This window comes from Pseudorca crassidens, chromosome 13, assembly GCF_039906515.1.
Source record: "Pseudorca crassidens isolate mPseCra1 chromosome 13, mPseCra1.hap1, whole genome shotgun sequence".
Classification (NCBI taxonomy): domain Eukaryota; kingdom Metazoa; phylum Chordata; class Mammalia; order Artiodactyla; family Delphinidae; genus Pseudorca; species Pseudorca crassidens.
In genome coordinates, this window is record NC_090308.1 from 52,140,272 (window position 1) to 52,168,113 (window position 27,842).

A 27,842-nucleotide genomic window follows, 5' to 3' on the forward strand; every position below is an offset into this window, starting at 1 on the left:
AAAATCTTTGAGTTGTGAGAGAGGTAAGAGACCAACCCCGTTAGAGCAGTCGCCGATAGAGGAGGTGAAATTAGGGAATCATCTCTGGGGGGGATGAAGGGTCGGGGTGGGGATGTGGGCAGGATAGAGGCAAATTGTGTCATGTTCAGAATTTGTTTTGGGGCTACCCTTGCAGTATGGTTAAGGTGTCGTTCACTCACCCTTCACTCAAGACACTAGACAAGCATTGGTAAAGCATGAACATTTATATTTAATTTACATTTTGACAATTTGCACATAAATAACAATGTAAACCAGTACGTAAACATAAGATAGTTTGTTGTTCTAGCAAAGTAAAAAGCCAATAACTTTGGTTGGTTTTAACTTTGAGTAGAAGGAAAAAAAAAAAAACCACTGTTGATTGTGGGCTCAACATTCACATGTAAGAGGCCTCAGGGAAAGTCAGAAGGTAAAGAGAATCAAGAAGTCTCAAGCCACTGTGCAGGTCTCAGGAAAAATTCCCATTAATGAGAAAGCGTGAAAGGGGAGAAAGAGAACAAAAGAGTAATTGGGAATAGAAAGTAGTTGGTGTCAACGTCAGAATGTGATGCTTTGGTTTACCTACAATTAAGGACTGTGTTTGTCAAACACTGACTAAAAAATACCATAAAAAACTGTCAGTTTTGTTACTTAAAGGAACAGATCAGTAAGGCTCTTAGGTTTCTCTGCATTATCCTAAATTTGTTGTTCTCTTCTGCAGGTTGACATTAGTTGCCATGGACCAAAATACTGAATATATAAACCAGATTGATGAGTGATACATCAGTTATTTAGGAAGGAGGGAGAGGAAGAGAGAGAAAAGTTGCAGTGGTCGATGGGATTTTTATTTCTGGGGCTTGGGTGTGACCACATCATCAGAATGTGGCAAAACAAACCAAAAAAACCCCCATCTTAGATTGTCCTTAATAGTAAAAAAGTATGTCTCTTTCTCCCTGGTTGTTATGCAGTCCCCACCTTTGCACCAAGGTTCTGGGTCACTTACAATAGCAAGGGGGTGCCCAAGCTCACCAATATGACTGTGAGGTCATCGAGTGCTAATTAAGCAAAGTCTCAGAAAGGGTTTTGTTTTTTTTTTATGCCATTAGGAAAAGAAGGATAATTTACATGGTTTGGCTCACAATTTAAGTGGTTATAAATATATTATATATACACATGGTATAGTGGTATAAATAGATTTATAAATATACATCATTCTCCGCTACACCTCAAATGCCAACATGTCATCTTTGGGTTTAGCAGAAGAGGAGACAGAATGCGACGCATTCCAGCTTTCTGGTGCACGCTGGCTCTCTCCTCTTGAGTAGCAAATCATCAGAGAAGCCATCACTTCCTGCACTACTGGACACACTCAATGAGGTAATTGTTGAACAATTCGGCAATGCCCTTTCTTCTTCAATTAAATTAACCATAAAATGTAAAAACACAAATACTGAGGAAAGTCTGAGTTGTACAGAAAAAAAATACAATTGATGTGTTGGGGATAGGAATGTTCATTACCCGCTTTGACCCTAAGACAACGAGAATACCCGTTTTCCGGTTTTTGGTTTTTAAAGTGTGGCCTGAGCCTATCTAACTCAAATCCTTCCTGGTAGAGCACCACGTTTGTGCAATTTTGACATAACAACAAAAAAGACCAACAACAAAAACACCCAGACTCATGCTTCCTCACCTCACCCATACAAAACCACCTGCGCTTTGGGAATGTTTTGCAGTGGTTTTAAACATGGCATTTTGTCTTCACATTTTCAGATAATACATTGGGATGCCAAAGTCTCGTGGCCACTCCGAATGGTCACATGACTTTGGGGGTGGGGCGACCCTGTGTTTTGGAGAGGGAGACAGATTAGCAAAGCCTTCTTGTAGCCTTTCTGGTAAATCTGTGATTAGGGGGGAAAATGCTGAACTATCTACAGAAACATACAAGATTCTCTCTTTCTTATTTCTTCTACCAGAGTTATTACTGGGTAATTCTGCACACATACCCCCAAGTTATACAGTGCTGTTCAAATGATACAGTCCTATGAATGAACACATCAATTGCCTAACTATGGCAATACCAAAACCTCATTTTCAAACCATTATTATAGAGGGAGGTCGGCTGATGTAATGTATTTGTTTACTAAATCTTAGGTACTTAAAACAGATGTGCAGAAATTATCTACAAAGAACAGCCACCAGACAAAGATAGAACAACTCAAATTACAAGGAATTCTTCCAGTCATTGTAAACTTTTTTTAATTATTGCTTTTTGAATGATAAGTTGTATAATAAATTATGAAGGATTATCATTGAAAAAATAATTATGACTAGGCAATAGTCTTAGCAATGGGAGGGCTATGCAAACGTATCCACACAAATATTCAAAATACACAGGTTCAAATATATAGATGGGGGTGTAAATAAGTATATATAATATGTATATATATTGTCTTTCCCTCATTTATGCCCTGAGATTTCAGTAACTTTGGGGATCCTTCGTTAATTCCAGAGAGGTGAGGGGAAACCACCTGCCGTCAGGAGAGCTTTGCAGAACTGGAATTATGTACAAGCATTTGCCACAGGCACCCTGACTCGCCAAGTCATAAGTTAAGAAAAAAGACAAAACACCTTTTGTTTTCTGCAAATCTTAAGGATCCATTGGTTCGACTGTTTCTTGTTTGACCTTTACAGGTCCCAGAGGTAGTGGGTTGCTGTGAGGCAACTTCAGGAGGGACGGGTCTGTTGACTCGTAGAGGCTACATCCTGAGAGCAGTCCATTCCCCATGTTTCTTTGCAAAGACACTTTCAGGCCAGTTTCTTCTTTCTCTTTTCTGACCACGGCCAGAATCTCCTTCTCCACCACAGAGGTCACGTCAACGTTGTCCTCCATGTCCTCCAGCCGGTCGGCATTGTCGCTGATGTCAAACTTCTCGATTTCTTCGTTGATTCTGGTCAGGTCCTCCAGAGGCAGCCCCGTGGCTGGGGCCACAGGACAATACCCCTTCAGGTGGACCTTGAGGCTGCAGAGATGGATGTAGCTCTTGTGGCAGTGGGCACACTTGTGGGGCCGCTCCCGGGTGTGTAGGCGCTTGTGGAGTTTCAGGTGCACAAACTGGGTGAACTTGGCGGGGCACGCCTTGCACTGGTAAGGTTTCTCTCCGGAGTGGAGTCGCAGGTGGGTCTTGAGATTGCTGGTGCTGCTAAATCGCTTGTGGCAAACCTGCAGCGTGGGGAAGGGGGCAGGGGAGGGAGGTGGGAGACCAGAAGGTTAAGAACTGCCAAGTGGAGGGGCGCGCTGCCCACCCACACCCAGCAACCTGGGAGGTGAAAAAACTCGCAGCAGCGTTAGGCAAATGGGGCAATGGGAACGCACTGCCCATGGGGTGTTGTTTCCCTTCCAGACCACTTGTCCAACCACTGGAAGCTGGTGTGTCATCATCTCAGCGCATCAGCAGCCCAAAGAAGGCAGAATTCTTGTGCTGGTTTAAACTATGGGCTATGGGATGATGGGAGGGCGACTCCTGAGACACTGTCTACAAAGGTCGAAAGTTCAACCCAGAAAACACTGCCCACCTGGCATTCATGTGGCTTCTCTCCCGTGTGTACCAGGTAGTGTTTCTGCAGGTGGGCGAGCTGAGTGAAGCCTTTGTTGCAAGTCTGGCATTTGAAAGGTCGTTCTCCGCTGTGCACTCTGAGGTGGACCTGGGAAGAAGCCACACACGTTAGGTCGGCTGTCACTTGGCTGCAAAAGCGAACATTCCCGTGCAAGGACTGGGGCATTTAGGATGCAAACCTCTTAAGAAAAGCATCAAGGTGAAGTCTTAGAACAAATCAAACCCCGATGTGATTTTCAGAACTCTGTTGTGTTGGAGCTAAAGGAACAAAAGTCATAGGCTAAGCAGGGACTCGAAACTGATGTTCTAGCGCAAACCCCACGTGTTTATCATTCAGAAGACACGCAGGAGAGGGGAAGCAACGTGTCCCAAGCGGCGCAGCCAGAGCAGCAAAGGCAAAGGCAAAAGCAAAGCCGCATCGACCATGCCCAGCCCAGGTCTCACGCTGTGGAAATGGCAAGTTATAACCTGCGGGAGGTGAACTAAATACCCACGCGCGTCGTGCACTCCCGGGGACTGACCCCGCGCCATCGGGCGGCCCACGCCAGGCCTACCTTCAGGTTTGAGAGTTGGCCAAAAGTCTTGGCGCAGACGTTGCACTCGTACTTGATCTTGCCGTTCTGCTTCTTCAGGGGGTAGGGGAGCGTCTTGTAGCCAGTCATGTTCCTTTTGTTCTTGATGAGATTCACGGCCTCGTCGCTGCCGCCGGGGGCCGCCGCGGCCGCTGAGGTAGCTTTGGGCTGCACCACGTGCTCGGCCGTGGCGGCGGTGCCGGCCGTCGGGGACCCGCTGGTGGGGCTGCAGGCCTTGTCCTTCAGGCTGGCGGCCGCCCCGGGCAGGGAGAAGGCACTGTGCGGCGCGGGCACCAGCACCTCCCGGGGGTGCTCGGGCTGCAGCAGGCGGCGCGCCCCCTCCGAGGGCAGCGAGCTGGGAAGGGAGGCGGGCGCCAGCATCGGGGGAGGCAGGCCGCCCCCGCCCAGGAGGCCGCCGTACACGGGGTACAGCCTCGGGAAGAGGCCGAAGCTGCCGAGGCCGTTGATGTTGCCCACGGCGCCCAGGCCGTTGCAGTTCATGCCGTAGGGGGGCAGCAGGAACTTGGGGTAGTGCGCGTTGTAGGAAGGGATGAAGGCGGGCGGCAGGTGCGGGGGCGGCGCGTAGCCGGGGTAGGAGCCCAGCCCCTCAGCGGCGGCGGCGGCGTACGGAGCGTTCAAGTAGGCATAAGGGTCCCGGTGCTCCTGGGAGCCGGGGGCCCGCGGCGACACGGTGTTCCCGGGGCTGCTGTGCAGGCTCCGGTCTGGGCTGCTGCGCGCCGAGGGGCTGGGCGTCGTGGAGGACGGGATGGGGGAGTGCGCGATGTAGGGCGGCCGCTCCATCCCGTAGGCCAGGGAAGCTTTCAGAAAGTCTTCCGGTAGAGGGGCCCGGATCGGGTACACCACCCGCGGGTAGAAGGGCATCTCGGGGCTCCCATTTTTCCGAAAGTCATCCGCGTCCTTTTCCGAAGTGAGGGGTGAAATGTTGGAGCGGTATAAGTCCTTCCCTTTGGAGGGGTGGGAGTCCAATTTTAGTATTTCTTTCACGCTGTACTCTCTCTTCGGGACATTCTTTGGGCAAAGTTCATGTTTCTCAGTGCTCTGCTGCTTTGGATGGCTCTGGGTTTGCGCTGAAATAAAGAAAGGGTGATTACTCAGATGGAGACAGAAAATCGGAGCGACGTTGCCCAAGTTGCGCTCTCCTTGAGCAAACCTGAGCCCCAGCTGCCCCAAGAGGGACACCTGGCATCTCAACGCCCACTCATTCTAGAAGGCTCTCGCCACTCCAGTTCCTTCTCAGCAAAACCAGGTCACTGGTGGCATCGATAAAACGAATAGCACCGTTTGTGTTATTTTGTTTCCAACGGTAAAAACCTCATGATAGGACAGTCCTGTTCGACCAAGAGTAGGAGAGCCTCCATGAAAATGGCGTGGAAAAATACCGGGACGGGGTGTCACAGGTTAATAAAAGTCATTCTCATGTTCACGGTTTACCTAAAGGAAATCAGCACACCCTGAGAACTAGATGTGCAAGATTAAGACTCATTTCAAGTAATAAGCAGTCATCAATTTTCGCCTCCATTCTTGTTTAATACGAATTTGATAAAACCCTGTTCAAACTGCCTCTTCCCAAACAGACAGATTAGCGATGTGATGCCACCCCTTCCCCTCGATCTGCTGACAACACCAGAATTTCACTGAGGCTCTGGTCTATAACCAGGCTCCCAGTAATGCTGTCCCCTGGAGTCACAAGGCGTGACATAGGCATCTCTGCCAGACCACAACTGGCACTTCCTGAGCCAGTTCAATTACTTAGAGCACCAAAGACGATAGCGTGTATTCCAAAAGACGGCATATTATTACTTGGTAAACAGACTGTTTAGGAACAGCAGCAATGAGAGCACAGGCTCTCCAGGCCATCGCCAGCACTGCCCCTCCAAACACACAGAACGATGCCTTCGAGAAGACACCAGCCAGAGCAGGGAAAACCAAACACTCGCTGCTCAGCCTTCCCTGGAAACCAAAAGTAAAATACACGCTGCTTAGTCGGAGCTCTGGTTGTTGGAGGGCAACCCCACCAGGCTGCACACCTGCCGTAGGCATAGGCATCAGCTGTCGGTGTGTGTAGATGCCAGGAGAGGCAGGGACCTCGTGGCCTTAGCCTCAGAAGAGGACAGGCTTGGGGGACTGGGCTGAAGCCTCTGTAAAAGTATCATTCACTGTCTTTAAAAAAGTCCCTGTTCGATTTAACGGAGGAGGAACTCCAGACTTGATACCTGATAGGTCTAGAAATGAACTCTGTGGAACTCCAGAGTCTGAATTCTTCAAATCCATTCTCTAGACTGACAAGCTTGAGGGATTCGATTCCAGTTTGAGAGCCCCTCAGAGAATGTTATCTCTGCTGGCTGTTATCAGTTACTCCTGGGTGAGCCAGCAGCCCCAGAATAAACACAGCCCAGACACTATCAGGGAAGATGCTGATGGGGGCAGTGATGGAAAGCTTGTTGAGGGAGAGGGATTTCTGAAGCCACTAAACCAAAATAAATAGCCCCTTATCAGGCCAATATCAGTCTTTCAGTGAGGCTCAGCAGGCAGGAAGTTCAAATTGTCACTTTTGTTTTTTAAAGCTGAAATGGTAAAGGAAGAGAGACAAGTAAGTTGGAGAGCTGATAGGCAAGGCATCTCACACCCACAGGAGGGAATTTTGAGGTGAAAAAGAATGATTTGGAGGCATCCACAGAAAGATGTCACCCTAAAAATAATGAAAATACAGAAACTTCACCATCATAACTTTCTGCCATTTTTATGTGGCAAGTTACGTCTAAGTCTCCTAATTTTCTTTACTGGCTTCAACACTGTCTTGGTTCTAAAATTCAATAAATTAAAGCCATAAGCAAAAAGTTTACGTCTGTCCGTAGCACTGTCCCTACTATTTATTTAGCCTGGTGTTCTTACTGAGCACCTCCATAATCCGATTGTTGAACTACCACAAAGCTAACGATTGGGGACTTGCCTGGTGGTCCAGCGGGAAAGACTCCGCCCTCCCGATGCAGGGGGCCCCGGTTCGATCCCTGGTCGGGGAACTAGATCTCTCATGCATGCCGCAACTAAGAGTCCGCATGCTGCAACTAACACCCGGTGCAGCCAAAATAAAAATTAATTAAAAAAAGAAACTTAAAAAAAAAGCTAACAATTGGGCCAACAAACCAGAAAGTCGGAATTTATAATTTTCTGTGCAAAATACTGAGCACAGTGTGCCTAGCATATAGTAAATCCATGATATATGTTCGATATCTCTTATGCCTTCATAAAAATACAATATCCGGAGGGCAACGCCAGCCCCCCTCAGGTGTTCTAAGGTGGCGATCATGGAGTCTATGTGAAAAGGTACATTTAAGAAAACCATCCTTCAGCAGCTGAGTAATCAGTGGAGCTGGTGTCATTTCTGACTCTCCCACTCAGCAGCAGCTTGAGTTAACATGAAAAAGAAAATCAAGATCTGTTTTTGTTCTTAAATCTTAAATGGCTGTAGGCGGACGGAGTCATTTCAAGAGTGAACTGCTTCTGAAGGCTCTGAATGGCTTAATTATGCCGACTCACATTTTCGATCTATAATAAGAACCCCCAAGACTACAAGAAAGAACCTAGAAGTTCTGCAGTAGGCAAAACAAAGCCTGTTTTCAACTGAAACTGAGAACGCAGATTAACATTTAGAAGTCTATAATCTGGTCAACTGTTTTCTAGATGGGTTAGTTAGATAGATTGAAAAAAACTACCAAAAAAACTTGGGAGGGGTAAGAGTTAAACCTGAGAGTTCCTACTCCTTTTCTTTGGTTTTTAAAAAATGCCTATTTATGATTTCTGGCTACTTATTTTTCTTTACCTCAGTTTTCTTCAAATCTCTTCTCCTCAAAACTCTACCAGTTGAACTATCACTGCCATTTTAAAGCCCTCACGGAGATTCTGACACAAGCCTCTATCGTGCTTGAAGCATGGAACCCAATACAACTCATGTGAAGACGCAATCTGCCTATTAGGCCTGATGAAACAGTGGAGATTTTCCTGATCAGCATCTCAGTCATCAGTTACCACACCTACGACAACTGGTTTCACAAGGCAACTGGAGTCTTGGCTTACTTACTGTCACTGGCTATCGTTAACTCTTTACTTTACTCTTTCTTTACTACGAATACTGGACAATAAATGGGTACCTGAAAATGTTAAACCACCATTTAGAAAAAATTCTGCGTAAACAAAAAGGGACATTTGAGGGAACAAAGGTGTCATTTCATAGTATACAGGACAGTTGCTTCTGAACACAAAGAATAAGCATTTGAATAAATGCAAGGCCTTTTAAGACCTTTCTTTGACTGGCAGGAGGTAAGGGATGTATGTGAAAAAACTTCTTTGTGGTTGGAGCAAAGTCACCAGGGTGGGTCATCTCAAATGGAGTTACTGTTCAAAAAAGAAAAAATCAAAGTCTTTTTCTGAATCCGTGAATGATGAAGCTCAAGGAGTGGGAGGAGACCCTCAAGAGGAAGTGACCGGCTATGCTCAGAAAGTCAGGAGGAAGCAGCACAGCTTCCTGGGAGATGTCCTGCCGGAATATAAGTTGCCTTTTACCACTGGGCCTGGCACCTACAGGTGGTATAATAGCCGAAGGGCTCCTGGGATGCTTGGCACTAGTGACATGATGGAGACTCTTGGAAGCGCTAAAGAGAGATAAGGGAAAAGAACCACCACCATTGGCCAGGACCTGATTATACCCACCATACTCAAGCCGTAAGCCAATTTGTTCCAACTATTCTAAGACTTCTTCCTGAAGCTCAAGGTGCACTATATGTGTGTGTGTAAGGACCACAAACACAAATTTAAAGATGATCTTATGGTGGAGGTCCTTAAGCTTTTATAGCCCCAGCTTTTCAGAAAACTATAAATATAGTCTTGGGATCACAGGGAGAGCAAAAGTAAACTAGACAGTGTGGGATGAGCACCAAATAGCTGTACAATTGGATTATACCTGACTAGGATAAATAATTGGTCCTAAAGTTTAAGTCAAATTCTAATTTATGTTAATACTAACATTCATCTCAAAGGACAAAGTGTGAACTAAAACAATTTAGCCTCCAGATAAAGCAAGTGGGACAGCATATGGACTATTGATGAATCTGGTTAAAGGGTCTCTGGGAATTCTTTGTACTGTTTTTGCAACTTCTCCTTAGGTTGGAAATGAGATCAAAACAAAAGGTTACAAAAATGTCAGCGTTTAGAGGCCAAAACTTTTAAACCAGAAGGAGCTGATTTAAAAAACTGCTTTAAAACTTAGCAGTCTGAGAATATACAACCATAGTTACAACAGGTTGGAATTTTATGGTAAATCTTAAATCATTCATAGAGATCACTTGAGAATGACTAAAATGAAGTAGGGTTTTGCAGAGAGGTCATGATAGCCAACTTTAACCAAATAAAAAAGTAAAAGCTTGCAGACCTATGGAACGGAGAATTTGTTAAGATCAAGTGATAGGTGGTTACTGTAATATCAGGAGATCAGATAATTAGGTTTTTACCATTAGGGAGGAAGCTAAGATATAAAATCTTTAGGGTTATCCATATTCAAATGAGATTTGAAAAATTATATCTCCGAGTTTTTCTAGAAACCTTTTATGTTTCACATCAGACCATAACTTGATAACCAAATGTGCATCTCTACAATAGTTCAATGTACATGTTAAGCACTGACAAGTTACCACAAACAAGGAACTATATAGCGTGCATCCTTGGCATGTCAGAACGAATCTCTATTATATTATAATCCTACCTGCCCCCTTTTGGATAGATTAGCATTGAACATAGATTTCTTCCTGTAACTTTCTGAACATTCAAAGTAGCTCTTAGTATTTTTTAAACGATCAAGTTTCATTATAGGAAACAGAGACTAAAAAAAGCTGTTTTCCTGTTCCCAGTCCCTAGTTTAAGCCACCTACTTGGCCCATCAGATGAAGCCATGTAATTAAACAACATGTTATTAGCGCAAAGGGGCAGAACTGACGTTACTGGCATTTCTAATTTTTTTGTTCTGTCATCCACTTACTGAGATTCATCATTGTCAGCTCTCCAGGATAAGGGTAGTGAAGCCTTTCCGCAAAGTCCCGGCAATACCACACAAGAAGCTCCTGGTTGGCGGGGATGGGCTTAATGGTGTAGAAGTAGATGTTCATGCCGTTCTGACAGGCGGCCAGGTTCTGCTCCCGGGCAGAATGTGCTGGGTTCACGTAGCGCAGCCAGTTGCTCTTCTCCTCATCAAAGCCATCGATGAAGTGGTGAAGCTCCCCTCGGGAATAGATCTGCCCAAAAGAGAAGACAGACATGGAAAAGAAAGCCCCAAAGCAACGAAAAGCTTCCCAGGCACCTCTGAGAATAAACCCAGCAAATACCGGGTTTGATTTCTGGTCCCTTATTGCCTGGTTAGAAAAGGAAATCAGTTTAGCCGGAGTTGTCTTGAATCAGCAGAAATAAGGGCAGAAAGAGGGAAGGGACACTTTGTCAGTTACCTTTTCCATTTCAGTTTTAGTGTCTTTTCACTTTTGGGGAAAAGTAACAGAAGAGTGAAACACAAGATTTCATTTAAGGAGCTGCCTCAGAAGGACTAAACAACCACCGAGTACTGTTTCTGCTGCCACAGTGAAGGGCACACAGGCAATGCTACTTAACTTGAGTTCCGATCATGCAGACTTTTAATGCTTTGAGTCACTGGGTATTAGACCAACCCGACTGAGTACGTCAAACCGAGTCTCTCAACTTTTTCTATGGCCTCTGTACTTGCCGTTTCCTACACCCCCGCCCAAGGCTTAAACTATGCAAACATCCTCCACCCCCAAGCCTCCAAGTCCAGCAGGAACACTTGTTCATATGAATACTTGGAAGCTTGCCTTTTTGGGGAAATGCTGGGTGAGGCCAAGGTGAACTTCACCTGCCATAACAAAGTGAGCACTGGGACAGAAGCCAGCATCAGACAGTCTACTGAGAAGTCACTTTTCCTCTTGATAAACGTGTTCGGCCTTGCACTTTTCTTTCAAGGCAGAGGAGGGGAGAGGGAACCCTCTCATCCGTGAGGTGGTTGGGCTAAAACACCACTCACAGAGCCATAAGGTTCGTGTTTTTGGTAAAAGAACAGAAAGAAACCATGTTGCTCTTTAAAGGCAATGCAAAATGAAGAATTCAAAGTCTGCCCTAGAGTAATACTGCTTTTGGTTAACAGATACCCTCAGGCCACTCGGTAAAAAGGTAGAGGTAAGAATAGGAAAAATTAAAGTATACATTCTTACTGAAACTTTATAAACAACTTTATAAACAAACTCCTTGCCCTTCCACAGTAACTTTCTCTCTTTCCCTCTTTTTAAGATGTACCCAACTCGTCTTCAGACTTAAGAGATCCTTAACACATATATAAGAAATACCTGGTTATCTGCAACTTAGAGGTTCCAAGTCATAGGGCCTGGTTCATAGCAGAAGTTTTGCTCTAACCGGACAGCAGGTTATTGCTTTCTTCTTAGTCACATGCTATGCTAGTCTCTAAAATGTTTCTGTATTTCGCTCTAATGTTATCAGACAAAAAGGAACTCTGTCCCTTTAACACGGGCAGTAAACACCAGAATCACTTTCTTTTAAGAGTAACTTCCTGTAAATTGTGAAGGGGGAAATACATGTGGCTTCATCAAAGCAGCTTGTGAGAGCTTTTGCGGTGTGTTTTGTTAAGAGAAAATGGAACAAGGCCGGGTGAATTCTGCTATCAAGAGGGGTTTTCAAGTTTGTTTACTCTGATGTGCAAACTTCCAGGAACACGGGGTTCCATCGCTCTTGCACTCTTCGCTGGGCGGAAACTGCTTTCTAAAGCTACGGCTATGTTGATTCCAGTCAGCCTTCCACGGACTACAATTTACTGTATCCTCATTTAAAAACAGAAATGTCGACGCCATGAAGTCACACACACACACACACACACACACGAAAATAAAATAATGATACGTCAGATGAACACTGCTCCCTGTCACCCTCACTACATTTCCATATATTATCAAGAAGATTAAAAACGTGCTGACTCATAGCACAGTTACAAGAAATGTCACTGGTTTCTCAACTTGAACATCCCTTCTCTTCTTTGACTGTGTAATTTGCATGAAACTTTTTCTTTCCTCACAACAGATGTTCATATTCCTGCCAGCAAAATCAGGATGCTTTTAACAACATGTGGGAAGTTATCTCCTACAATATCCTTTGCATGTGAAGGGCCGATTTCAATAAATCCTCCCAAGGAAAGCATTTCAGCTACTTAGAGTGAATCTTCAATGAAGCAGGGAACTGGGACAGAGATAGGAGGTTCTTAAATATTTCTTGTCATTTTTTTTCAAAAGGATCATGAATTAACGAGACTTATGCTGGATTTTCTTAATTCCGACCTGCAACTCCAACAACTACACGTTGTCTATGGCTCATTTCTGAGAAGACTTTATTGGCAGTAAAGGGGAAAATGAACTCACTTACATTTTGCCCATTATTAGTCAGGTATTAAATATATTTTAAGCATGACTAATTAATTAAATAAAAATTGTGAGCACACAACTCAGAGTGAAAAATTCTCAGTGATCTCTTTTGTTTGGAAAATAGTAAAATACATTTCTTAAAACACAAAACTTCCCAGATTTAAAACAAAACTTTCTTAGGAACAGCTTCTGAGTGATCCCCAAATAGAAGTCTTTTATAAATATACTTGTCCAGATGATATAAGCATTCTAGGTAAATCTGGCCAGAGTAAGTATAATACAATTTTTGTTGCTACCATGCAGCTGTTTCTTAAAAGAATTTTAGTAACAGTTTCCCAGTAATCATGTACATTTTGTGCAAGTATGTATATAAAAAATTGCTTTTAAATTTAGTAAATGTAGCTTTATTTTCTAATTAAAGGAAACCAAATATCCCAAAGAGATCTATGGGAAAACGGAAAGCAGTCCAATTTTTTCTCTGTTCATCCTAATCCAGGGTCTTTTACTCAAAGATTCCACCTAATTAGTTCACCTCTGAGGTCCTTTTTTATTTTTTTAATTAATTAATTTTTTATTTTTGGCTGTGCTGGGTCTTCCTTGCTGTGTGCGCTTTCTCTAGTTGCAGCGAGTGGGGGCTACTCTTCATTGCGTGTGCGGGATTCTCATTGCAGTGGCTTCTCTCTCTCCTTTTTTTTTGTGATACGCGGCCTCTCACTGTTGTGGCCTCTCCCGTTGTGGAGCACATGCTCGGGGCACGAACCCAGGTCCCCTGCAACGGCAGGAGGACTCTCAACCACTGCGCCACCAGGGAAGTCCTGTGAGATCCTTTCTAACTGTGATATTCCAAAGGAAATTGGATTGGCCAGACTCTTTGGATGTTAAAGGAAAGTTCATCATCCCGAATGATTATAAGCATTTCCCTTACGCTATGGGAGTAACTTATGTACTATCAAACCCAAAAGTTTCATGGTACAGGTGCGTTGAAACAGGACGAGTCTTGTGGTCCATCTCCATTCCCCTAGTACCATCTTCTACCCATCCTTCCTTAAAGGCATTTATTTATTTATTTATTCTGCGTAAACAAAATCAATGTTTTGTTTGCCGCAATCAATCAATCAACAACAGTTCATCATTATTGGTTTGATTGATTGATTGATTGCGATACGCGGGCCTGTCACTGTTGTGGCCTCTCCCATTGCGGAGCACAGGCTCCAGACGCGCAGGCTCAGCGGCCATGTCTCACGGGCCCAGCCGCTCCGCGGCATGTTGGATCTTCCCGGACCGGGGCACGAACCCGTGTCCCCTGCATCGGCAGGCAGACTCTCAACCACTGTGCCACCAGGGAAGCCCAAAGGCATTTATTTTTGAGGTAATTCATTTATGATTACTTGTCCATTCAATTAAAGTTAAGTCAGCAAGAAATCAACAAGGGGTGAAATCTAAGGCTTGGTGACTCATTACTACTTCCTTGCACAGAAATGCAAATGAACTTACCCTTGAAGCAAGCAGCAAACTCTTTCCTTTCATCACAAAGCTCTAATGAATTGCAAAAATTAAGATTCACATATAGACCATCTCTCCATCCCTAACCACCTACAGGCTGTGTTTCCCAGGCCAAACATCTAACCAGGTTCATCACGGTTGCTTAGAATTCCCTATGTCCATGGGGACCCTGAATACTTGTGGGGAGCCCCAGGACAGGTTGAAAATGGAAGTGACCCAGCAATTTTAGTTTCATTTTTTTCCCCTAACACTTAATGAGTCTGGAAAAATTTCCCTACTTACCCGCCAAAAATATTTCCTGTTGGCGTTCTTGGGAACTGTATCACTGGTGTAGATTTCACCTATTAGAGGTCCAAAACGTGTCCCCTTTGGTATGTATTCTTTACTCACCACTCCAATAACCTAAAGGGGGTAAAACATATGAAACAATGAGTTCAACTGTAAAATATTAATCAATCTTTTCATTTCAATGAGTTGAATTGTCAAATGGTAATATAACCAACAATGATGAAATTGTACTATGGAGAGCAGACATTAATGGTGCCTACATAATTAACAACGAGCTTGACTTTTGGGGAAGACCATCTTTTAAACTCGCAGGTCATAAGCAAATACACAACCAAGTATAAAACAGTCATTCTCCGGTGACTGAGGGTCCTCTATTTTCTATTAATACTTTTTATGCGAGAACGGAGAGGGTAACCATTCCATATTAGAACAAGTTTCAGATACTGAAGAACTAGACAGTCAAGTTTAGCCCACTTCAGCCGGCTCCTAGTTTCCTATTTCTTCTTCTCCCTCAAGCCATAAACACAGTATGCTTAAGGGGAATAAAATAGTTTTAACCTCAGAAACCAAAATAATGTTCTTTGGTTGTTCCACAAAGGCCTAAGGAACCAGAAACAAAACATATTATTTTTTTTTTCATTCCAGATGAGGGTTTTTTTTTTCTTCTTCTAACTTGTAAGTTCTGTTTAATAGAAGGGAATTCTTTCAAGTAACTTTGTTCTTCTCTAGCATCTTCTGCTCAACAGCGGTCAAAAGTCTTCCTTTGAAGTGGAATTTATACCGAGGAGAGCTGTGGGTTCTAAGATCTGAGGAAATGACCTTCTCAGACTTGGATGTATCACACATTTTGACTTTGTAGGGCCTTGCTAAAGAAGCATGTTAAATATACCAGTTCCTCCTGGGTCGTAAATTTCTTTGCCGGGGGGGGGGGGGGGGGGGGGGGGGGGGGGGGGGGGGTTGAAAAAAAAGTCACCAACCAGGAATCAGGAAGCAATTCATTACTATTCAAAAGAACGCCTTCTCCTCTGTAATAGTCCCTTATGACATTTTGCAGTACATTTTGTAGTACATTTTGTTTTGGTTTTTATTCACTCACTCTCCTCTTTTCATTTTCCTTTTGCTCCAAACAGCCTACAAATCACTTACTGAATAACTTACTGATATGGACCAAGAAAGGAGGTAAAACATATTTATTTCCAGTTTTTATTATCCCTGGCGGCTCCTTTATAATTGTGTACCTGAAATGGTAGGCCCCAATACATGAAGCAATAAATGTCTGCAGTGGAATCTAAGGTTCTGGTTATGATACACACTGACACCTCACTAATTTTATCAATAATTTGTCTCTGTTTAAATGAATATGGAATAAGCATACCTACATGCTTGTGACAGACCAGGCTTTCTCATGTACGTGACTTAAAGAATTAATTTTTTTAAAAATTTAGTATTCAATATACAAGCCAATGGAGCATACCCAGACTGGAAAGACAGAAAAAAAGAAAATTTCCTATATCTAACACAAGTTGAAACAAGGTTGGTGAGCTAGTGTTATTTTTGGCCCGTTATGAATTTCTGGCAAGAGCTGAAAAAAGCAGATGTTCATTTCATCCTCCTCTGCCTCATTTACATCTATCTGCCCTTTCAATGACAGTTCATCATTATTGGTATATGTTGGCAGTATAACTCTGGGGGACGGGAGTACTTCAGAACAGTCTTGAGATAAAAATACATCCTAAAGCTTAAGTAGACTTACTTATTCAGAGGCTCATTGTTTATGATATATTATTGAAAATAATTAATTTGAAAAATGCATGGAATTGGCTTCTATGACACAAATCATTTGGCATTCATATCTGAATGATTATTCCATAATATTAAAATGACAAACAGGAAAAACAAATAATGTCATTTGTTGGTGAGCCAATAATCAGCGGTTGATATTTTCAACATATCCACTTCAAAGCAGTAATTCTAAAAAAGGTACTCAACTGGTTTATCAACCTTGTTTTAAATTATAGTCTCTCGCAGACAGTGTCTTGGGGGTCAGAGCTTGATTACCAACAAGTAGCATGACATTGAGGCCAGGGTTTTTCTTCTGAATTGCCATTCTTTTAACCAACAGGCTTTGTGGTATTCAGCTATCAATCTTACACTAAGAAACATACACCATTTTCTTATGGTCCAGAAGAAGTCAACTAGCATTTTGTTCCCACAAAGGAATCTGAAGTAGACATAAGCCACCTGACACCTTTGAGCACAGCTATAGGCAAGTCACTGGGGAAGCTGTGTGACAGCACTGGAAGTAGCTCTTGTCATCGATAACCTTACAAATGAAACTCAGCAGGCCAGACAGGAGAATAATTTGTTAGGAAAGGGAGGTCTGTGAAAATCCTCATGTCCCAAACAAATAAAAAGAGCCTCAATATTAGATTATCTTTGCAATTGAGACAGAACCCTAATATTTTAAGCTGTGTGATGCACAGAGCTTTGGGTACATGTAAACTCACACATATGAATAAATAGACACAAAATCACAGAATTTCAAGGTTGGAAGGAACGGTGTAGCTTATATACCATCTCTATCCGTTCCCAGTCCAGCACCCTATCTCACAATCAGCACCTTCACCTCAAATCCGTGTCTGAGACATTATTCAAAGAGCACAGAAGAGCTGCAACTCTACGATTCCAATTCTAAGATTCCAGTGCTCAGCCAGGTAACCGGAGTGGGGATCGGAACCAGGGTAGTTTTTCGTGGGAGACCAAGTCATACTTCTCCCTCTGGCCCTGGAAAGATCCAGATGTGAATCTTAGCCAACAAAGTTCTATCCTTGGAGCTAGCCTATGATACAGGGGAACCTGGTATGTGCCCTGAATTTCCCAGAGCTAAAAAGACTAAGAATGTGGTCACCTAGTTCAGGAAGGAAACTTCACTGGAACTGACCAGGGTCCTAAAGCATCCCTGCTGGGCACGGATTGCTGCGTGCCTCCCATAAACCCACCAGCGAGAGGACACTGGCCTCCACACTTCCCCGCCTGCCCGCTCTTCCCCACTGTGTGCTATGTGTGGGGCTGACCCCTTCAGATCCGTCAGCGGCCTCCGTTACAGAACAAACCCTGAAGTCCAAGGCTTGCAGACAAAAAACAGGGCTTGTTTTCCATTTTACAAAATGAAGATGTCACAACTTAGTATAGGTGGACTGGGGGTTCTGAATGAAAGTCTGATAGTAAGAAGAACAAATTTGCTTTTTTTTTTGAAAGCAAATTCCCTCTTTAGAATATATGAATACACATGCATCGCAGTGAGTTTCAAGCAGAAACATCATTCAGGTCTAAATGTGGTAGAAGCAGCCTCACCCCAAATTATATTAAAATCATTTAAAATACTAGCTACCTCTTCCCCTCTCCCTCCATAAAAATGACTCATTCGATTAAAATTCTATTTCGAATACAATTATAGTTGCATTGAGATGACTAGAGCTCATCTCAATGGATGAGTGGGTATATACTCACTGGATCAAGACTTCAGCCTGTACTTCACCCCATTTTTAAAAAAACGGGGTGGAGTGGATAACGATGTTTTTGGAAAGTCTCCTTAATTATCTTCATAGTAAAGGAAATGTGGCAATGCCTGGGTACGTAGTCTCCACAATAAAAGGCAGTATGAAGAGGGAATTGCACTTATGGCAAGATGCTTTTTAGAGATGGCTTAATAATGGACTTCAATCAAAATGGCCACTGAGTCCCCATCTTCGGCCTGATGTTTCACTGCCACACGACTCTGGAGGTCAGGCTCGGAGCCACAGAGCCTCTGAATTCAACTCAAGCAACCTCAGTACAGGCTACTGCTTCCAGAACAGAAGTGTTTCAATCGATCTTTCTGTATTCAAGTATTCACAGAAGATTATTTCAGGAGGTCAAGGGGAAAATCCCCCTAAAAGAATAACCCAGCAGTTTAAAAAGTTTTACAAGTTTTTTGAATAGTATGTCTATATTTGGTCTGAGTTCTGGAAATAGGAAGTAAGAACAGCCTCATTAAAGGTGCAGAATGATTCTAAACCCAATCTAAAAATGAGGGTCAAGATCAGAAATATGGTTTGTATGTTTTGTTTTTAAACCAAAAAAAAAAAAAAAAAGGTGCTGACACATAGCGCAAATTCATAATGAAAAATGGTCTTTGCTAAAAAAAAATCCCCAGAATGTCAGAACATCAGTACATAAGGTAACATCTTCGCTACTTAAATGAAAACATTTAAAGAAGGGCAAGATAAATCAGTCAGATGAAAACTACACATACAAAGGCCTTTTTCCTCTTTCCACGGCTTGTGGGACTGAAAGAACTAACTGAATAATGATAATGTAAACATTTCACCCATCCTGAAGATTTCTGTTCTAGAACTGGTGTGCAGTTCTCATACTCTCAATGGCTCAATTCTACGGTTCTCTTTCACCACCTGGAGGGAGCTCTCCTTCCCCAAAGTGCAAAAAGGAAGGAGGGAGAAACTGAATAACAGGTACACGTTTCCAGAGAGAGCTTAAGACAGCATTACATTTAAGTTGGTCTCCTGGTCGCTTTTATGATGAGGGACAACAGATATACTGCTCTCTTCAAGCATTTCTAGGGGAAAATAGAATAAGAGAAAGCTGATCTCTTATTAGGTTCGTTTTGAAGGACCCTCCTTAGGAATACAGGCACTGTATGCTTTCTGGGTGCTGAATTTATGAAATATGGAGTTACACATTCAGAGAAAAAAACCCCAAACAAGCTTAATAAATGATCGTCCTGAAGTTATGTTAAGACGATAACTAAAACCACAGTGACACCAAGAGGGGCCAGTGTAGCACAATCAGGTAGCACTGGTTGGGGAAGTCTGAAGAACTTCGCTCCAAGGCCTGGCTCTGGCTCTAAGTATATACCTTAAGTAAGTGACTATCTTTCTGAACCTTGGACTAAGGGCATTATTCTATTTAGCTATGATTTTACATAGAATGATGAAAATTGAAAAACTTAAGCTAAGAGCTAAACTGAGGATAAGGACACTACAGAACTAAAGGGCAAGGATGACCCACAGAATAGAGGTCTTGATTTCAATCCCAAGGGGCTGGATGGGGCAACACAGCACAATCGAAACCGGGGAACAGATCAATATTTGGTCAGATTTGATATGGGAAAAAATGCTACAGCTTATAAAGCCACAGCCAAACCTTAAATACCCAAACAAATCCTACACTGATTCCATGGGCCACACACTAAGAGACCTTCTATAGAAAAGGGTGTTACTTTCAGAAAGAGATGTAATTAAGGCCGATCTCTGGCGTGAAATTTTTGGTAATGTTCACATTAAAATACAATTTAAATTTTGCTTTCTACGAAATCAGCCTCCTCTCTCCCAGCAGGAAAAAAGAAAAAAAAAAAAAAAAAAGTTGAGCTTTAATGAAACCCAAAGCAGAGTTGCTCTATTTAATTTTAGACAGCTGTGTCACCCCCTCACCAAAAACACTGAACTCAGATACACAAACAGGAAAGAGACAAAGTATTTCCCAAACCGGCTCTCAATTCCTTCAAATGCTGTTCCTTAGGGAAGGAGGAAAGTGATTTGACATGGTTGTAATGAATAGTCCCAGTATAGAATTCTGGGCTCCTGCAGCAAATGACCCCCTTTTCGCGACTTTCTGAAGGCAGTGATAGGACGGACAGTGACCTATGGGAATGGTTGTGATGGCAGGGCTGTGGACGGGTGGATTCCTCCAGCTCAGCCCGGCAGGCAGTAGACCAATGAAAGCAGCTGCAGTAGCTGAATTCTCAAAACAAGAGGTGGTTCTGCAAGTTATTTCACAGCCAAACATCACGCCTAGATACAATCATTATAGAAAAGGGTAAACACAAATCCTTTGCTCATTCCAAGTTTGGGTTTTCAGCCCCTTTGAAACAACAAAGGGTGTACCCACTTCAGAGGCCAAGAAGAAATTGGCCTGCCAGCCCGGTCAGAGCAAAGGAGCTGCCGCAGATAAACAGGGGTTAGCTCTGAAGTCATCCGGACAGAGGGCACTTTTACATGAAACTCTTCTCCGTTTATACCATCACTTCAGTTCATAAACACGTCAAGGTTTTGAGAATAATTTTAGAAACCCAGCTAATAAAGCTGGCTCGTTGAACAAGTAAATAAATAAAGCCATCTCATGACCAAAAAGAGACAAAAGAAACATGTCAAACATTTTTTCTAAGAAAAAGTTTCTCTCCCTCAAAAGCTAGTACACTGGGGGACGAGTTCTCAAAGCTGCTGACGATTTCACCCACCCCATGCTGCAAGTCGGCTTTTCCAAGACATGTCAACTTGGCAAAAAGATTTCACTGTTTACTAATTCTTATGGAACAGTGAAGAGCTGGAGGAATAAGAAGGGATGGACTTAGGGCAAGAGAAAACAATGAAAGAAGTGAATTAAGTGATCAGTTATTTACTGATACTTACAGATTCTCACAGACATACGAGGCCTCAAGGGCAAGTAGGGAGATTTGGCGTCAGGTGCCAATCTTCTTCAGCAAGAAACCAGAGGCTTACCTCTTTGCTGTTTGTGGCATATTTGAAAAGCAGATTCCTCGGTAAGGATGCCTCTGCCTGAACCGAAGTGCCTCCTTCGGTGCCAGAATCCCAGGGGTGGTCGTTCACAATGTATGTACACTTCTCCTCAAACTCAGCCTCTGTCCACAGAGTCATGTCCGCGTCCTCCATGTCCATTTTCATGGTCCCCTCAGTCCCCTCTGCCAACCCTGGAACCTTCACAGCACTGGAGTTACACTTAGGGGCAGCCTGGAAGAGAAAGGAAAGGCCTTTAATCCCCATTGTCCTGTGGCTCCTCCGAGAGAGGCTGTGACTAATACAGTCGTCTGAAGACTTTCAAAGCAGATGCAGAGTGCTTGGTACAGTTGAGTAAGAGCCAGAAAGCCGTATAAAGATTGCCTTGGAGAAGCAAGGTTTTAAAATGTTATCCTTAGTGAAAAAAAAATAAAAATAAAAATAAAGTGTGGCAACCACATTGGGGGACAAAGTGAAAAAAAGAAAAAAGGAAAAGAAACACCTCCAATCCCTGGCTTTACCTCTCACGGCAGAAAAACGTTGAGGCGCCTAGTCCTCTGTCCCAGGACGCCTGGGGTCATGGCCGCCAGACCCTCAGCGCTGTGGAAAAGCTGCCTCAGAAAAGTGTCACAAACAAGGAGAGGAAGAGGAAGGAGCTCTGTCTGCCTCTGAATGAAGCTAAAAATGGAAAGCGCGTGTGGTGCAGGAGCGGAACCCAGCCTGCCTTTTCCAAATGGGGAAGACTGAACTTTCCCACCAGCTCCCAACTCAAAACAACTTTCAAAACAACTCGCTCCCCCCCCCCCCCCTCTGCAGCGCGATCTCTTTCATCCTCTCACAGGGAAGGCCGAAAAGGGCTGCATCCTGCCAGCATCACTGAGCTGCAGCTTTTCCGAGATCGTTTGGACCATAGGAAAAGAGAAGGAAAGATGGGGGCGGAAGGGGGGGCAACTCCCCGCAGTTTCTTTTGACTGTGGGCATCTCACGCCAAATTGAAAAAGTAAAAACAAAACATAAAACTGTTCAATAGAATTCCCTGGAGAGAATTCCTTTAGGAGCCCTCAGCTACAAATAGCACTTTCCATTTAAATCTGAAAGTGTACGAATTCCCAGAAGTCACTGATGGGCCACAGTTACTGTAACTAAAGTTATAACAAATATAGAAGACTCAGAAGACAAGCTCTGCTTCCACTTACAAACTGATAAGGGTATTCCCGCAAATCCCCCCTCACACGCAGGAAAAGTGCTTTCCAAAGAAAGAGAGAGAAAAAAAGGTAAACAACGTCTGCAGTGTTTTCGCATACAGACGGGTTGGGGAAGAAGTAGGAACGTGGGTATCATTTCCATGTAAGAACATGTCCTTGTTAGAATGTAAACATAACACTGTCCAAGTCCTTCAGGGTGGCTTTTCCATTCTTTTATTTCTTCCCTAAATATGATGCTCTTTAAAAAAAAAAAAAAAAAGTCGGATGCGAAGTTGTCTTTCCCTCAGCCACGATTTAAACAAACGTGCTTATTTCTACGTAGTTGCAACATGTACAGTCACGATGCCAAATGAGTGTTAAAATAAACCCAAAATTTAAACTTAAGCCAATGCGGAATAGTTACTTTGTTGGACGGGTGTGGGCGGGAGCCACTACCGAAATTTCAATGAACTGACAATTACGCCTAGAACTGAAAGGGTTAATGATTCATAAGGAAAAAGTCTTATAAATGTTTGACAGTACTAAGCGCCCGAAAGCAGAAGCCCTTCTGGTTTCTACTACGACTACGTTAGCCAAGAGAGAGAAAAAAAAAAAAAGTTTTCAGATCAATTTCAGAATGAAAAACAAGATCAAGTTCCTTACCAAGGTCGTACCCACACGTTTTTCCAAGCAAATATCCAACATCTGAGATAAATGTCGCTCATGCCTACACAGTCCGCATGTGCTCCGCGTCCCCTCCCAGCCGAGGGCTGGCGCGCACCGACCGCGGCGGTGCCCCTCTCCTCCGGCGGCTGGCGCCCGTGTCCCGAATCCCGGCGCGGACAGGTGCCTCGCTGCCCGCTGCCCTGCCTCTCCGCAACACTGGAGGGCCGAGTGTCACGGCAGCACGCTCAGTCTGTGTTAACCCGGCCGGCGGCTCGGCCCTTTCCCCCTCCCTGCCGCAGATTTCCCATTCGTGATTCACTCCTACCAGCCGCCTGAAGTGGGGGCGTGGCCACACCTGGCCGAGCCGTGCAGAGCTCACCCCAGGGCTTTCCTCCAGCCCGCGAGCGCCCAGAGCTTCCTCCCTCCGTATCTGAATTTCAACATTTACTCGGAATCTTCTGACTTCCCTTTGAGGGCACTTAACCTCAGCGTTTACTCGGGCTGTATTGTATTCTAAAGACTCCAGACCGCCCTCCTTCCTGCTGCGGCTTTATAAGGGGGCGCACATTCCTTAAATTCAGGGAAACCTAAAAATGACCTAAAATCGTTTGGGTTCCTCGGCTCAGATCCAGTTACAGAACATACAAAACTTACTTGAAAAGATCACGTGAAAAGAGCAATTATTTTTGCATGGAATGGAATAAGATGTAGCTGTCTAGTCCTCAAGCTACTGCCTGTGAAATACACGTTTCCTCCCCGCAAACTTGAAAGCTTCCATTTCTCTTGCTAACTAAAGGGAACTCATCTTTGGTAGAACTGACTTCCCTCTTTCAATTATTTAGTAAATAGGGAAATAGGAAAAAGGTATAATCCTACAGATTAAAATTTCTTTGCCTTTTCTCTCCTCCCCAAAGCCCACAGGCAGACTTCGAGGAGTGTGTTTGCAAAGTGTAGAGCATTAATCGTTTCCTAGTTAAAGGGAATGTGGAACTGATCGCAGCAAGTGGAAGGCAGACGAAGGCAGTAATTAGTGGCGCTCTACGCTGGGAGCCCTGCCCGGCTTTTCCTCCAGCCCCAGTCAGCCCTCTGTTGAAGGAAGGACATCCTGTGATGATGGCATACAATGTCCTGTTTGTTTATTATTAAGAGCGTGGACCTTGCATTCCTGCTTCTCATTACAAAACAAACCAGATGCTTTACTTCCTTCAATGGTCTTGTGCCTTCAGCAAGGAATCGTCTAATTCAGAGAAACAATGATGCAAAGGGTCCATTTAGAGCAGACACCCCATTACAAGGACTGTTTAGGTCACTGTAACACAAGTCTCCCACTATTCCTGCTTGCCTTCTATACATGGTGGTTTTTAAAATCATCTCTCTCCTTCAACCTTAGGCTGCAATGTTTTCTCTAACATTTTAAATACACGTGTGCCTACACACTCACGTCCCGACAGACATGCACACCCCAACGTACACACACCCAGTCCCCACCTAATGATACCAACTTAGTCATACAGTGAAGTGGACATGTGAGTATTTGTTTATAGGAAGAAACAAAAGAAAGCAAAAAAAAGCCCAGCTCGATCATAAAAATATGTCTGTTTATCTTTAAAATTTCTTTTCTCTCTTTTAGGAAACTTTTCTAGAATTTTTTTTTGGGGGGGTAGGTGGGAAGTAAAAGATTACTTGCCAGGAAATGGTATTTATGTCTAAAGTCCTTCCTCAATCTCTGTAGTACAGAACAATTAAATTCCCACTAGGGGACATAAGTAACACACTCCCCGCTCACTGCCTGGTGACCTGTGGTTACATCTTATGCCAGAGGGGACGCTAGCACCTAGAGGAAATAGGACTTTGAGTTGGTAGATGTGCTAGGGGTATAAAACTGAATGAACAATTCCTTAAAGTGTTCTCAGAAAGCTCCAAGATGATAATTAAACAAGAGAAATCCAGGCTTCTGGAGAGGACTTATTAACCGATGCTGAGTCAGCACCACAATGGACAAAAAAACAATGTAGTCATACTGAAGGCTGGCCTGCTGTTCAAACAGTCTCGCCTGCAGATGTTAAAGAGTATTTCACTTCCCTTTTAGAATCAAACGCTGTTCTTAGGCCACATACACCCTGCAAGCGCTGGTGAGTCAACCACGGTGGGGTAAGGGAAGGGGCCAAAAGTTGGAGAGTTGAGGTGGGAAGAGGCTATTTTAAACCAAATATTTATTTTAATGACTGGAAGATGCCAGTGAATCAGCTCTCTGTTAATTGATATCAGCCTGCACTCACCTTCAGCGGTGGTGAAATGGGCTTGAGTCTAAGGAGGATGCAAACTTCAAATACCAGTGTGGGACTTAGCCAGGCAACCCTAAAATTAGTTCCAGGTGCTCCAGCTGAGCTGGAGAAGGCCAGGAGTGGAGCTTTAAGGAAAAACGACACCCAGAGAACTGGACTAGGAGATCCTTCCGATAATACCAAAAGCACCAAACCCAGCCATTTTTATTGCAATCATAGCAGTCAAGGGTAGGCCGTAATATAATTTAACATGAAAGCTGCAAAAACAGAAGAAGGAATAAAGGAAGCAGGCCCCACGGTAAGGAAAAGCGTGTTCATACAATCATATCTAGGTGTGTCCAGCACAAAAGTGTTAAGGGGGAAGAAGAAGGGGTCTTCCAAACTTCACTCCCCGCTTCTAGACGGCCAGAGCGTGGCATTTAGAATGCTGACAAGCAGGCCAATGTCAGTACTGGTACAGCTGTGCAGAGGGAACTAGCTGAGGCTGCCACTGTCTGGAATCTTAAGTCTCAAAATGCTTGTTTCTAAATAGTACCTTGGTGCCTTTTTAGTCACTATATTATTTCCTTCCCTGTTAGAATACACACACACACACAAAAAGCCAACCTCAGTTACTTTTTTTTTTTGCGGTACGCAGGCCTCTCACTGTTGTGGCCTCTCCCGTTGCGGAGCACAGGCTCCAGACGCGCAGGCTCAGCGGCCGTGGCTCACGGGCCCAGCCGCTCCGCGGCATGTGGGCTGTTCCCGGACCGGGGCACGAACCCGTGTCCTCTAGCATCGGCAGGTGGACTCTCAACCACTGCACCACCAGGGAAGCCCATCAGTTACCTTTTTTAATCAGCACTTCTCAGGCAGAGTTCTCTCCTTACAAGTGTTCACAATGGCAGCAAATCATGAATGATCCCAACAGCTCAGCTCTCAGAAACTCCCATCTATTCCCTTTTATGGTATCATCACAACGGCTCGACAGGCCTATAATACTCAGTCTCAGCTACCGGGCCGGCCCAGTCCTCGGTGGCCCGGGAGTTGCAATGTAGGTGGTCAGATAAGTGTGGGCAAAGACTACTGCAGAACGAAGGGAAATTGAGTACCAAATCTGGAGACCTGACTCAGGAAAAAAAAGAAAAATTTTTTTCCTGAGGAAAGTAAAAAATGGGATGAAATGTGCCTAGAATGAAACGTGTTTTCATTTTCTAATTCAACTCCTGCTCTACCCAGACAAGGTCAATGACGGACTAACCACATCAAGAGAACACCCCACCCTCCTCTCCCCACTCCCCACCCTCCTCTCCCCACTCCCCACCCTCACCCCAACACCCACTTCCCACTTCCTGTAAGTCAGGCATCTTCATGCTGGTAAACATTTGGGGACCAACTGCAAGCCTGAGCTCTAAAAGAGGGGCACTGAGGCTTTGAAGCCCTCCCACATGTCTCAAAGCCATGCTGAGCACTAGAGGGGCACTTGGTTTTTACACTTTAACAGTCTTTTCAACTCAAATCACTGTGCTCGGTGTGCTGGCTGCCTTCCTTTTTTAAAGCCGGACAAGAAGGGCAGGGATGTGTGTGAGTGAGAGAGAATGTATGTATGACACATGCCATGTTACAATGCAGCGTGTGTGTCACTGGTATGATATGTGCATGATATGTTTCAATGATGGGTTGCATCAGTTTAAAAATAGCACAAGGCTTCCTTCCCGTGACACAGCTCACCGCTCCAACACTTTGGACAGACGTATTCAGGGCCTAAACCTCGGGTCAGTGATCCTAGGGGGCTGTGGGTGTTTTGAAATGAGGTCAGTATTTTGAATTCTTAAATAAGAGAAACAAAAATTAAGTAAATTGAAGAACCAAAGCTGAGTTCTCTCCCCTTCCTAGGAATAAAGCACTGGCAAGCGCCATCCAAAGGACTTTATAAAACCCACACAAGGTCCGAGGTCTCAGTAGTTACAGAACCACCTGTGTCTCATCATACCTCAGTGTTGTCAGCCTTCCCTGCAGACAGACACTTGTGTTCTTATTGAATCATTTACATATTTTAAATTTATTCATTGAGTTTGACATCCACCCACTTAATAAACAACAGCAGCAACTATAATCATTTCTATGTGATTTGGGGGGAAACCAAGGTGGGTGTCCAATGTCGGTGTTTCTTCCTCATCATGTATCTTATTTTATCCAACAGTCAGACAAGAGAGGGATTTAAATGTCTGAAAAGGCTATGGGGAAGGACACAGGAAGGAAGATCATTTCTGAATCCAGAAAACATTTCCTAGTCTTGCATTTGGTGGGACAAAGGAATAAAACAAACTAACAGGAGACAAAATATGGGCTGTAAATAAGGGAGAAAGAGAGCAACGGGAAAGGTGTCCATCCTGAAACTCGGCTTCCTCTTACCTCTTCTCTTCCTTTACGGAAGAGGAGAAGCAGCTGCCACATAGGAGAAGGAACACCTCACGGCAGAAGTTTGCTTCTCGCACCTTCCAGTGGGAGGAAGAAACCACACCGAAGGGGGGGGTGGAGTAGGGATCCAAGGTGGAAATACAAAGGATGGTTGTAGAGAGGATGTTTTAGCAGAGTAAGATGAAAGAGGGGCGAGTTGTCTTAACACAAAGGTGAGCCCTGAGAAGCAGCAGCAGCCAGAA

At 44.0% G+C, this 27,842-nt stretch overlaps 1 protein-coding gene across 2 annotated transcripts; it reads right to left on the reverse strand.

Annotated features, from left to right (window-relative positions):
• Positions 1-226: 226 nt before the first annotated feature.
• Positions 227-23,357, reverse strand: PRDM1 (PR/SET domain 1). Of its 2 annotated transcripts, none has more exons than XM_067702456.1 (7): positions 22,913-23,357; positions 21,051-21,299; positions 14,488-14,607; positions 10,254-10,506; positions 4,187-5,292; positions 3,592-3,720; positions 227-3,238 (listed from the first exon to the last, which is right to left on the reverse strand). In XM_067702456.1, the coding sequence occupies exons 1-7, from the start codon at positions 22,952-22,954 to the stop codon at positions 2,666-2,668; spliced, it is 2,472 nt and encodes an 823-aa protein (XP_067558557.1). In that variant the 5' UTR covers positions 22,955-23,357; the 3' UTR covers positions 227-2,665. The 2 variants fall into 2 exon arrangements, with proteins under 2 accessions (XP_067558557.1, XP_067558559.1); XM_067702458.1 differs by lacking the exon at positions 22,913-23,357 and adding an exon at positions 21,587-21,812.
• Between the last annotated feature and the right edge of the window lie 4,485 nt (positions 23,358-27,842).